The sequence below is a fragment of the Pistacia vera genome, unplaced genomic scaffold, assembly GCF_008641045.1.
Source record: "Pistacia vera cultivar Batoury unplaced genomic scaffold, PisVer_v2 Contig125, whole genome shotgun sequence".
Classification (NCBI taxonomy): domain Eukaryota; kingdom Viridiplantae; phylum Streptophyta; class Magnoliopsida; order Sapindales; family Anacardiaceae; genus Pistacia; species Pistacia vera.
In genome coordinates, this window is record NW_022195303.1 from 368,294 (window position 1) to 381,695 (window position 13,402).

Below are 13,402 nucleotides of genomic sequence, written 5' to 3' on the forward strand. Positions count from 1 at the left end.
AGTTGAGTTCGTCGACGTGTACTGCCACTGCCCTGCTGAATTGCCGCGTGAGAAAGGAGAGTTGAGTGACTTGAGTGATGAGTGTGTACTGTGTCTGTGAGTCTGAGAGAGTGAGAGTTGCGTTTTCACTTAGGGTTTGTTTTGTTTAGTTATTTTATTTGAATTTAGGATATTTTAATTTGAATTTGTTTTTTTAAATTCAATTGCGGGTACCCGCGAGTATTACCCAACCCACCTGCATATTTCACGGGCGGGTCGGGTACGAGTCATGTTATAGGATACCTGTACCCGCCCGTTGGGTGCAGGTAACCGTTTACCCGCGGGTACGATAGTGTATTGCCAGGTCTAGGCACATCTAGCAACACAGTTGGTATTGCTAGTATTGGAATTTGTCGATCTATGTAAGCCAAATGGTTTTGCTAGAAGTTGATGTGGCGTTTGAGTGCAGGTGGTTGACAAATATATTTCCTCTACCTACACTCAAACGTCGAATCGAAATCCGGCGGTGGCTTGTCGGAGCTGGACAATCATTGTCAACTCCAACAGTGATTGCCATAGTGCAATCCAATTTTTATAATGGAAAAAAAAATGATTAAATCAATTTATTTGTTTAATTTGGTTTTTTTAATAAGATTACTTTATAATTTGATATCTTACAAAGGGCTTTATTTGTCATTCTTATTTTCAAATGAGTTTTAAAAATTATCTTATGTTCAAAAGCTACAAAAGGTGCTTTTCAAATTCTTTTATCAATTTGATTATTTTATAATCAATTTCAAATTTAATCAGTTTTAAAAATTAAATCCTGTGGGTACCCATGTAAAATAAAAATAAATAACCGTAAACCCCTAAGTCCTCAGATTCTTTTCTCCAACTCTCTTCTCCTCATTCTCTTCTTTCTCACACATCTCACACCCATTTTGTTTCACTATCTTTCTCCTTCATTTCTCTGTCAATCTATCTTCTGGTTCCGTGTAATTTTAATTTATTTATTTTTCTTGTCCTTGGGTCGTGGTAGCAGTGATTTTTTATTTCGTTGAATTAGGGTTTTCAAATTGGGGGATTTTGGTTAATTATGGGATTAAGGGCTAATGACAACAAAGATGTGACAATTGATGATGCATTCAGCAATGGAGGTGAGTGTAATAGCGGTGGTAAAGGTTTTGGCTCTCTTTTGTGCTCGATTTGCCTTTGATTTGATCACCGATAATGGGGATCAGTCGTGGGCGAAGCTTCAATGTGGTCATCAATTTCATTTCGGTGAGTTTAAGGTTGTATTTTGAGATTTTGAATTGTGTTGATTTGATGGGTTAGATTTTATTTGATGAGATCTAGGGTTGTTTTTGATAATTTGATGATCTGGGTATGTTAAATTTTTTTTTTTTTATGGATTCCCTTTCTGTTTTTTTAATGGTTAGTTTTATCGTGACATTTGCCAAAATCTGAACAGTTGTAGAAGAAGCTGGTGGCCCAGATTGTGTCTTTTTCATCTGTCTAATTTTACCTCTCCTGTGGCCATTGTTTTTCAAGTGGTTGCGGCAATATCTCTAATCCTCAGAATCATACACTGTGTTTTCAGTTCTTAGAGTTGTACTAAAAGATAAAAAGGTTGTTAAAGTTTGTGTTGTCTTATGGGAGTTTCGTTTGTTTAGAAGAATCTGTTGTCATGTTGAGTATGGACTATGGAGCTACCACAATTTTAACAAGCGTAGTGACATCAAATAAATGGAATGAGTAACTTTATCTGCTAGTATAGTCCAATTAGAAATTGCACAAAAGATAGGCTCCTGCAAATGTCTCTAGCAAAATTTTTTGCCAACTCCTACTAACTCTTCTATAACAAAATTAACATATGCAGACATGAAATGGAAACTTTGGCATGTACAAAATGAGAATTTACATCAAGGGACTTGTTTAGGGTTCTAAAGGGAAAATGTGGTATGAATCTAAATTCAGTTATCTCATAGAAGACCACTCTAGTTCCTGGAGAGTGGATACATTTCTTTGGAGAACTTGGGATTGAAGGATCCATTTATGAATGTGTTATACCTTGGATATTTTGCATCTTGTCTATGAAACCTTTCTGCTCTGTGGTTCACAGTTAGTCTTTTGGAAATATTTGCTAGGTGTTTTGGTAATATACCATATGTTTGACAGATTGCTGGTCTTACCATGTTTATATGTTCTACTATTTATTTTTATTTTTTAATGTTTTTATTGCTGAAAATCCTGACTTTTTTTAACTTCTGGCATGTTTTTTGATGATGTGCTTAATTCTCTTCTTTCTGCAGCTTGTTTAGTATGGATGGAGAATTTGCATCAATGGTTGAACTTGTGAAGCTTCGCAAGAAGTATGACTTTTTGTTAGTCTTAGATGATCTATCATTAAACATAATTATTATGCAATTTGCATTCCACTTTTATTCTCTGCACTCAGTCAAACAATCAAACTAAATATTAATATTATTAATTTAAATAATTCTTTTTTAGTATTGATACGAAGCACATTTATCTTATTACTCTCTCAGTGCATACATAGTCACACTTGAGTAACAACAAGATTGAACAAGAGCTCAAGGCGAAGATGCCTTCACTGGACAAAAAAATACACCATGGAACCCGAGGAAGTTGGTCATGAACTACTACTTTACAATAGACTCTTATCAGCACCTATTGAGATTCCTAAAAATGTCATCTTATTGGAACCTTCCAAGAAAGGGTGGCACTGGAATGAGCTTAAGAGTAGAGGGATGCTCAAGTAGGGTAAGAGGAAGAAAGTTCAATTCCTGAGAAATTATGAGACGCAGAAATTAATTAGATGGTGATAATTCGACTCAGGATCCTGTTTGTGCTATGGAGTTCAAGCTGCTCAAGGAAGCCATGGCCAAAATGGAAAGGTTACTACGTGCCTGCAACTAGTTAATTTCCTTATAATAAATTGATGTTGAATAATACTAACATATCTGTGTTTTGTCTGGAAATCTACATGAACATGCATGAGCTCTCATTAAAGAAGCAAGAGGATGATGTGGTTGTTATACATACAAGTGAAACAATAGTGGTGGTGGTCTCATTTTGGTTGTTGGGAACCACATTGAGGTAAAAAAGAGAAGTTTTGGTGCTGGTAGTAATGACATTGAAGCATTCATATTTTGTAAAAAAATTAGTTGATAACATTTTAAATTACTAGGATGAAGGATTTTGTGAATAGACAATTATTTGGTTGAAAATGACTTTATTAATGTTTTAATTTTTATATTAGAATTTTTCTTATGACGTTATATTAATTATTTAATATAAAACATTGTTATAAATTTGTAATTATTATTAAATTTGTTAATTATAGCGATATTTGTTACAATTAATTTTAATCGAAGCAATAAATTATAAATTCTTGATATAAATTATTTGTTCCATTGCAAATAATTATAATTTTTAGCTACAAATCAAAAGTATTTATAGCAAGTTATTTCAATATTTAGCTATGAACAAACTATGTCCATAGCAACTGAATTTCACATATAGATATGACTTCAATATGTCCATTGCAAATAATTATAATTTTTAGCTACAAATCAAAAGTATTCATAATAAGTAATTTCAATATTTAGTTATTAATACACTATGTTCATAACAATATCTTTTCATATATAGATATGAATTCTATATGTCTGTAGTAAATAATTTAATATTTAGCTACACATTCATTATGTGTGTGGCAAATGATCTTTTTATTTAGTTACAAATTTAGTGATCATGTAGCCAAAATGTTAATATATTTGTCATGGATATTATTTTTGTAGTTGGAATTTTCAAGTTTTAGTTTTAAACTTATATTTATGTAGCTAAAATGCAAACATAGCTATGTTGACTATTCCTCATGGCTATAAAGGCAAAGCTTTTGCTACAAGCTTATTATTGTTATAGCAAAAACATTTAAGTTTTTAGTTACATATTAATCTCATCCATAGCAAAAAGTATGAATTGTTAGCTACGTAAGCAAAAAGTTACATAACTAATTTTTAGCTGCGCCACTTTTAGTTGCGATAAGCTACAAAACATTGCATTTGTAGTTAAACCATTTAACTACGCAAATTCATATTTTTAGCTACAATAAACGTCATGGCTAGAATTGTATAATGTTGTAGTGCATGCTGTCTGTGGAAATTTATTTTATTTAGACCTACTTTGGCAAAGGAAATTTTACCACTTTGATCCCAGGTCCGCTTCTCTAATAATGCTAGCCCTCATTTACTGCTCAGTGATTTCCTATGGCTTCAACCATCATCATTGGCTTATTGATATGAATCCAGGTAATTTTCTTCCATGTTCCCATACAAAAATAATCATAATTTCGTGTCTTCTATTAGTCGACTGTCATACGGTGGCCAGCAATTGTCGGAATGGCACACAACCAACTACATCTGACCAGTTGTACGTCGATCTGACATTTTCTAGTCAAATCCACCATGTATCTGATCGAAATTGACCAGATCTACGACTAGAATCTGGTCGTTGTTAATGGCCAAAATTTGGCTGTTGTTGATGGTCGTCGTCAATGGCCACATCTAGCTTGAAATGCTCAAATCAGTACAGAATCAGCCAGATTCGACCGATTTGTGCGTCGTTCTGACATCGGTGGCTTGTGGTGGTTGTTGGCAGTGGACAGTGGCTTGGGTGGGTGGGGGTGTTTTTGTTAATTTATAAATGTTTATTGTGAAAGGTAATTGTTAAATATTTTGAGTTGAATAGAATATGATTGGATTTTGAATTGAATTTCGTCAATATTAAAACAAACACATTTTTTACTGTTTACTTTAAATATGATAATAGAATAGAATTTAAAAAAATATTAAACAAACAGGAGAAGATTTCTAAGTTTTTGCTTCACATCTATAGTTGAACATATAATAGAGATTGTAAAAATGTTGCGGGTATATGCTTTATTTTTCTTTTAATAACTTTTTCTATAATTTGCATTAAATAAATTTTGGTTTTCAAAATACTATTGACATTTGAGACATTGAGCAATTTTTTGTCCCTCAAAAATAAAAATATTGATTTGTCCTACACCCCTGACACTGTCGTAGAACCCTTAGCATTATCTCTAGGGATGGGCATAAAACTCGACCCCACAGGGACTCGACCTGACCCGAACGGGGCAGAGTTTCCTCAAATCATTCGGGATTTGGGTCGTGATCGGGCTCAAAATTAGTCTTGAAATTTGGGGACGGGCTGGGGTTGGGATAGGTCTTGCCCAGCCTCGGCCCGACCTTGCTTCGAAATCCCCGGCCTGGCATATATATATATATATATATATATAAAATTTATACATTCGACATTATACATTATATATGGTATACATTTGACATTATATATTATACATTGTACATTATACATTATATAGTGTATATAAGTATAATGTATATAACATATATATGTTATACATTATATATAATATGATATTATCTATAGTTATATGTTAATATATAATATATATGTGTAATATATCATTTGGTGTTTTGATTGATTATAATAAATCATTATAATTTTATTTTTGTCCCTTATTGAATCATTATTTCAATTCTATTTTAATATATTATCAATTTAGTATGATGATCTTTATGTTTAATATGTATATTATAGATTTAATTTCTTTTTGTATGGTATAGTCTTTATGTTTAATATGTATATTATAGATTTAATTTCTTTTCGGATGGTATATTATAGTTTGGAGAACGTGGTAATAAGGACACAAAACCCCTAAACAGGAAATTCGGGGAATCCTTGATTTCCTTGTTTGGGGAACGGGTTTATTTGGCGATTCCCTGAATTCCCTGAATGGGCTACGGGTTGGGATCAGGGAGTCCCCTTGGGCTTTTGGGTCGAACTGGAGACAGGGGTCCCCAGCCCGACCCATGCCCATCTTATCTTGATAGTGTAAACTTAGCCCCGTACCTGGCTCGGCCCATTGTCATCACTAAGTAGGATCCTTCCCTTTGTTGGAGGACTTAAAAATAGTTATCTACTTGGGTCTTCAGAGTTAATAGTCACAGATGAACAGGCAAGTCAAGATTATACAAACAGGACAATGGACAAACTATTTTCAAATTTAAGCTTCTTGTTTTCTTCTTAGAAATTTCTTAGCGTTCTTTATTATGGGTTGCGTACATTGAACCAAATGAAAAATTGCTTTGTAAGTTGAATGAAGTTGTGAAGTGAGAATGACTTAAATAGATTTACATGCAAGTTGCAAGTGAGAATGACTTCAGCCATCATCATTGGCTTATTGATATGAATCCAGGTAATTTTCTTCCATGTTCCTATACGGCAATAGTCATAATTTCATGTCTTCTATTAGGTGACTGTCGGACGGTGGCCAGCAATTGTCAGAATTGCACATGATTGACTACATTTGGTCGGTCGTACGCCGATTTGACATTTTTCAGTAAAATCCAGCGTGCATCTGTACGAAAGGTTTAATCCGCTCACCTCTCTCCAACTAAAAGTGTTTTCTTCATTGTATAATCAGTGTATCTCTTTAACTGTTAATTTAACCGTATGAACTTTTGATACATTCATTCTCACTTTCCTGTTTAGACTTTTTTTGCGTGTTATGGTGCTTCATAATGAAACCAAATAAAAGGTGTAATCTCTTACGCTATCTGCAACATAGAAATTGTTTCATTTCTATTGCTATATGTATGAGCTATATCTCTGTAGAAACAAGTTACAAGGCCTGCCCACTTTCAACTTACAGCAATAGTTTGTTTCCAAGTCAAGTCTTGGACAAAATGGTGGCAGATAACACTCTTCTATTCTACCTTCTACAAGGCCAGTTTGTTCAAAGAAGTGATATTTTGCTTGAAGCATTATTTTGGATTAAACTGGAGCTGTTCTGGCGGCAAAAGAAGAAGGCTGAAGTTTGAAAATCTGGTCTGGAGCAGTTCACGTTGCTGTTCTGTAGGCATGCTGAAGTGATGTATTTTGGTGAGTTCAGCATGTATTTAGGTTGTCAACTTTGTATCAAATTAATGTGATGTAATCAAAGTTGCTAAGTTTGTGTGGTTAGGAAGCCATTTTGGACTAAAATATGTTTTATGGTTAGGTGCAATAGTGTCTGTCATGTATATATGTCTGCTATAATTTTTCAGTTTAATACAATGCAATATTTCAGCTCTTTCCTTTTCTTGTTTTTCATCCTTTTCTCTCCCGTAAGACTATATTCATGCTCATAAAACCAACACAGTTACCTAAATGATAAGTCAACATGTCTACTTTATCTAGAAGAGTCAGAAAAAAGAATCAATGGGTTCTTGTTTATGGTCCCTTTTTTTTTTTCTTTTCAAAGAATGCAAGGTTGTTAAATATCAAACTTGTGTCCTGAAGGTTCTCTCATGGCTTCTGTTCTGGTTATGTGCTTCTTACTCTTTCTAGTTATTTTGCATACATGAGCTGAACTAGAAAAAATTAGCCTAGGATCTTCATTAGTCCCCAACACTAGTCGTAATTCCTGGTGCTCGGTGTCAGGTCATATTGCATTTGGTTTCTATCAACAAGGCAATGAATTTGCAGTGGGAATTTGGCTGGTTGATAAACCTAATGTCACTGTTGTGTGGACTGCAAATCGAGATGACCTGCCAGTCCCCTTGAATTCTACTATTGAGTTCACCACACATGGTCTTCTTCTTCGAACACACCAAGGTGATGAGAAAACCATTACTTAATTATCTGAGCAGCGTGCTTCATCTTCTATGCTGGATTCTTGTAACTTTGTCATCTATGGCAATGAATCTCAAGTCATATGGGATAGCTTTGATAGCCCAACCGGGTGGTATAATCCACCAGTTTCGTATCTGAGAGTTGACCACCGTTCGTCTAGTTGTAGACTGGTGATGAGTGGACAATTTTATCTCGATGTGGATGATGATGGATTGGCTGCCTACCCAGTAAATCATACTGGTATTCCGGAGGAATGTTACTGGAAAGTAAATATCTTGGGTCCGTTTGTTTTATTATTTCAAACCCTATTCCCTATCCTATTCCTAAAATACTTGTTTGTTTAATTATTTGGGAAATACTATTCTATTTTTTAATTACTTTTTGGGACCCCTTAAGTTTTTTTGGGACCTCTTAAGTTTATTAACTTAAAAACACCCCCAGAAAAAAAGTTTAAAAATTAACAAAAATAACCCCACCCACCTATAGTTGCCAGATTCTGGCAACCACTGTCAGTGGTGGCCAGAATCTGTCGCAACGGCTTAAAAACGATCGAAACTGGCCGTTTATTCACTGATCTGGCCGTTAGCGACAGCCAAAGAAATGGCCATCTTTGACGGCTAGATCTAGCCTTTTGCAGCCGTCGACGACCAGATCTGGCATTTTTCGACCAGATCCGTGGTGGATATGGTTGAAAAAGGCCAGATCGACACACCACCGGTCAGATCTGACCGGTCTGCATCGTAATGGCAGATTTTGACCAGATTCTGGCAGTGGTGGCTAGAATCTAGCAGTGTGGTGGGTGGAGGTGTTTTTGTCATTTTACAAAATTTATATATATTGGGGTGTTTAGTTAAATTAGCAAACCTAAGGGGTTTTTTGGTTAAATTTTAAATTTTACCTCGTAATACTCACCCTATTCAACTACCCAATATTATTCCCGAAATCCTATCTAAAATAACAAAACAAACGCACCCCTGATTAGCCATGGTTCCTTAGTGTTAAATCTTAGTCTTAGCGGAGCTTTACAGTTAACTGCAGGAAATGAGACTTTGCAAACTATAGCCAATAGCTCTTATCCTGCAGACAGCAAGACTGTGATTTGTCGTGCTACACTTGATCTTGATGGGATTTTAAGGCTATACTCGCATCGCTTTGAGATCAGTGGTAACTCTAATGTGACCACTAAGTCATCTGCAAAGTTGAAGCAGTGTAAGGTGACCGGTTTCTGTGGTTTTAATAGCTTCTATTCTAGTCCTGGTGGCATAGCTAATTATTACTGCTTTCCAGGATTTAAGTACATCAATCCTGGTGTGAGGAATCTGGGTTGCTACAAGAGCTTTAATGAAGAAGAAGGTTGTGAAAGGAATGAGCCAGAAGTGTTTCATAACATTACTGGTATTGAGAATACAATGTTGGGAGGTTTTCCATACCCTTTGCTACCAGTGAATAAGGAAGATTGCAAAGAGTCATGCCTAAGTGATTGTTATTGTGCAGCTGCTCTGTATTTGGACAGAACTTGTGGTAAACTGAAACTTCCACTGATGTTGGGGATGGAAGATAAGAACATATCAGCTATAGTCTTTATCACAATTCTTACAGCAAGTTTGGGTTTTATGGCGTTCATGTGTTTGCTCATTGCAATTTCTAGTTTCTTTGTATACAAACACCGAGTGAGTAGATACAGAGAGCTTTGCGAAAATTCAAATTTTGGTCTAACCAAAGAATTCTCTCTGCAATCATTTTCTAATAATGAGCTGGAGCTAGCCACGAACGGGTTTGAGGAAGTGTTAGGAAGAGGTTGTCTTGGAGCAGTCTATAAAAGGGCTATATGTGAGGGTAACAAGACGGTTGCTGTGAAGTGATTAGAAAGTGTTGGTGAAGAAGGAGAAAAGAAGTTTCGAGCAGAAATGGCTGCAGTTCGAAGAACACATCACAGGAACTTGGTGTGCTTGCTTGGCTTTTGCATGCAAGGATCCAGAAAGCTTCTCAGTTATGAATACGTGAGTAATGGTTCTCTTGCAAATTTCATATTCAATGTTGAACGGCGTCCCCTATGGAAAGAAAGAGTGAGAATTGCACTAGATGTTACCAGAGGAATCCATTATCTTCATGAAAAGTGCGAGATCCAAATCATTCACTGTGATATTAAGCCCCAAAACATACATCTAGATGATTCTTGGACGGCTAAGATCTGTGATTTCAGCTTAGCAAAGTTCTCAATGCGAAATCAACATCTAATGGATACGGGTCATAAAGGGAGTAGAGGTTATATGGCACCTGAATGGCAAACGAATGGCCTAATAACGGTGAAGTCTGATGTTTATAGTTATGGAGTGGTGCTGTTGGAAGTTATCTGGAAGTGAATGTTTCAACAGTAGATGAAGTGCTTCTTGCCAGTTGGGTATACAATTGCTTTGTTGCTGGAAAGTTAATCAAGGTTATTGGGGAGGAAGAAGTACACATGAAAACCTTGGAAAGGATGGTGAATGTCGGATTGTTGTGTATTCAAGATGACCTAAATCTGCATCCTGCTATGAAAAATGTGATCTTGATGTTAGAAGGAACTATGGATATACCAGTCCCTCCAATTCCTTCTATAGTTATCATTTGATAACTCGATTTCCATTACTTATCTTTTTGTCTTTCCAGAGACATCATTCCTGTGTCTCGTTCTAAGTATCACATAGTATTTTCTAGCTACTGTCTTTTTGATATTTGGGATTGGCACAAAAATAAATCATGGATGTGATACTAAGTTTAGGCTAATATTATTGAAAACTGATAGGAAAAATTTGTTATACTTTCTCCTTCCTCTTATGAACTTGTTAATGATCCCAGTATGTCTATCAGTAACAAATATGATTAGTTGTATTGGCTTTTGCCTTCAATCACGATGAGCTGTTTGCATTGGATTGTTGTCCACTCCTTAATTGTCCCAGTCAATGAAGTCTTTCCTTCATGTGTCCTTAAATAAAGTCAGTCAACAAATTTGTTTTTTGTGGATTACTTTAAAGGTGAGTTTGGTTCAGAGAATGTTTTATTATTGAAAAGGTAGGATTGCCAACGAGATTGATTACTTTGAAGATTATGGGGGAATGTTATATTAATATGTTTGGTTAAATTAGTGGGTACAAATAATTAAGATATTTGGTTAGGAAGAATAAAATATTATCGACAAAAGTTTTTACTGAATTGTCATTCCTTTTTAATATCATTGTATTATTATTATTATTTAAATAAATTCTTTTAACCCATTATATTTGAGAATTTAGCTAAAGCGCCTAACAACAAAGTTTAAATTTTAATAAAATATCTCCAACCATCCAAGACCACTGTCAGCTATCGGCTATCACCACCGACAGTCACTGAAATGGCACATGACTGATGAGAGTTGGTTATTCATGCACTGTTTTGGCTATTTCTGACTAGATCAAAGGCGAAAACAGCTAGATCGTTGCGAATCTAGCCATTTCCAACTAGATCCACAACGATCTGGCTATTTCTAACTAGATCCATGCTAATTTGGGTGTTGGTCCAAAATCATTTACTTGGAACTATTGAGTGTGACTAACAATTTTAGTGAAGAGATTGGTAGAGGAGCATTTGAGATAGTTTTCAGGGGGGAAATATCTCATGGTCAGAAGGTTATAGTTGTTAAGAGACTCGATAGAGTTTCAACTGAAGGAGAAAAAGAATTTCAGATTGAGATGAAAGCAATTGCGAGGACTAATCACCGAAACTTAGTCCGTCTACTTGGCTACTGCCATGAGGGGCCTAATAGGCTCTTGGTATACGAGTACATGAGCAATGGTTCACTTGCAGATTTGCTCTTTACACCAGAAAAGCAACCTTATTGGGATCAGCGGATGGATATTGCTCGCATCGCAACATAGCAAGAGGTCTTCTATACCTTCATAAAGATTGTGAGACCCGGATTATTCATTGTGATATAAAGCCTCAAAACATTCTCATTGATGAGTATAATTGTGCAAAAATATCATACTTCGGATTGGCAAAACTTCTTAACCGTGATCAGACTAGATCACTTATTGAGATTAGAGGGACAAAAGGGTATGTTGCCTTGGAATGGCATAGTAAGCTACCCGTGACAGTCAAAGTAGATGTTTACAGTTTTGGAATTTTACTATTTGAGATCATACACTGTCGACGATATGTGGACTCAACCCTTTCTGAGGAAGAAGTTATTCTTGAAGAATGGGTTTACCGTTGTTTTCAAGTTGATGAGCTTAGAAAAGTTGTGGGTGATGATAAAGTTGATAAGCTGGAGTTGCTAATGTGGGACTTTGGTGCATCCAATATGAGTCACCACTCCGTCCTTCAATGAAAGCGGTTGTATCAATGTTGGAAGGCGTAGCAGATATCCCACGTCCTCCAAGTCCTACCTCTTTTTCTTAGTGCCAATTCTAATTTTTGTGCTTGTAGGTATTGTAAATTTGATGAAAGTTGGGTTTCCCCGCGGTATATTCCGGAATTGTGATTTTATAATTTGTGTAACTTCCTCTGTTTAGAAATACTATAGATGGAAACCAAGATTAATTACATTTATATCTATATGTATTCATGTACTACATAATACAAGCTTAGAACACAAATCTTTTACCATTTCTATATGGAAAGAATTAGAGTTTCTTCTATTTCAAAGTTAATACACACAACTTTTGATACTCAATCGTACTGTTTTGCCTATTGGCACATCAAATAGGAATAATATTGTGCATGTAAATTTTCATAATATAACTATAATGAAACTTTTGAATAAAAGACTCTCATGCCATGTAAGAGCAATGAGAGTTGGTAAAATTGTTTATGTAGTATTGTTTGCAGATAGTCCTGAAGCATTCTTCTTTTGTTTATAAATTAAGCTGGTTGGAATTATACTCTGTTTTGAAATGTGGTTAATTTAAGTTGTGAATTTGATGAATAATGTGATCTTCTTTATGATAGTTCTTTTAATGCGAGGTTGTTGAAGATTTCGGATTCTTTAGTTAAGAAGTCCTACAGTTTTGTGAAATGTGATATAGCATATTCACAATGGTGAATATGGTTGGACATAAAAGGATATTGCAATGGATATGCTTTTCCTTTGGCTATGATAAACGGGAAGCAAGCATGGGCTGCACATTTGTACCACAACTTACACGAATGCTAATGTCCAAATCTACTTTCTGACAGATTTGGAGCATTTGCTTGTTCTTCATATTTATAAGGTCAGGTGTGACACCTTCCAAAGCAGACACTTTTTATTTGGTTGGGCTCATCCGTTAAGGTCATCACACCCACCCCATTAGGTAGGGGGATACCTGCCCTCTTGGGTGGCAAGCTTGCTTTGTCTCCTCGTGAGGTCTTCACCTGATGAACGTGATCTCCTTGTGAGGTCATCGCACCCGCCTAATCCGTCCATCAGACAACAAGCTCACTTTATCTTCTCGTGAGGTCCCCACTTTATGTATTCGCCTTCTTGTGAGGTAATCACACTCTGCCCATCTACCCAATGACCTATTGGGTAGCGAGTTCACTTTGATACAAATATCATCCCATTTAAGAAAGGGGATATGTCCTACCAAGTGGAAATTTTCCGCTTTGAGAAATAGATCATGCCCGCACAAGTTTATGTACATCTACTTACTTAAATCCTGTCCCAAAAACTTCTCTGTTCACT

At 35.7% G+C, this 13,402-nt stretch overlaps 1 protein-coding gene and 1 pseudogene across 1 annotated transcript; both read left to right on the forward strand.

Moving 5' to 3' along the window:
• The first annotated feature begins 1,130 nt into the window (after positions 1 to 1,130).
• Positions 1,131 to 9,584, forward strand: LOC116119444 (G-type lectin S-receptor-like serine/threonine-protein kinase LECRK1). The gene is made up of 4 exons (XM_031405397.1): positions 1,131 to 1,260; positions 6,724 to 6,923; positions 7,740 to 7,988; positions 8,751 to 9,584. The coding sequence occupies exons 1-4, from the start codon at positions 1,131 to 1,133 to the stop codon at positions 9,582 to 9,584; spliced, it is 1,413 nt and encodes a 470-aa protein (XP_031261257.1).
• A 45-nt stretch (positions 9,585 to 9,629) lies between these two features.
• Positions 9,630 to 12,067, forward strand: LOC116119453 (annotated as a pseudogene).
• The last annotated feature ends 1,335 nt before the right edge of the window (positions 12,068 to 13,402 follow it).

Excerpts from the sequence above, each read along its gene's own strand:
- LOC116119444 (XM_031405397.1), top strand. The coding sequence starts at position 1,131 with ATGGAGGTGAGTGTAATAGCGGTGGTAAAGGTTTTGGCTCTCTTTTGT. Across the intron at positions 6,924-7,739 it reads GGCAAAAGAAGAAGGCTGAA|CGTGCTTCATCTTCTATGCT; the intron begins GTTTGAAAATCT and ends TTATCTGAGCAG. Across the intron at positions 7,989-8,750 it reads CGGAGGAATGTTACTGGAAA|TTAACTGCAGGAAATGAGAC; the intron begins GTAAATATCTTG and ends GGAGCTTTACAG.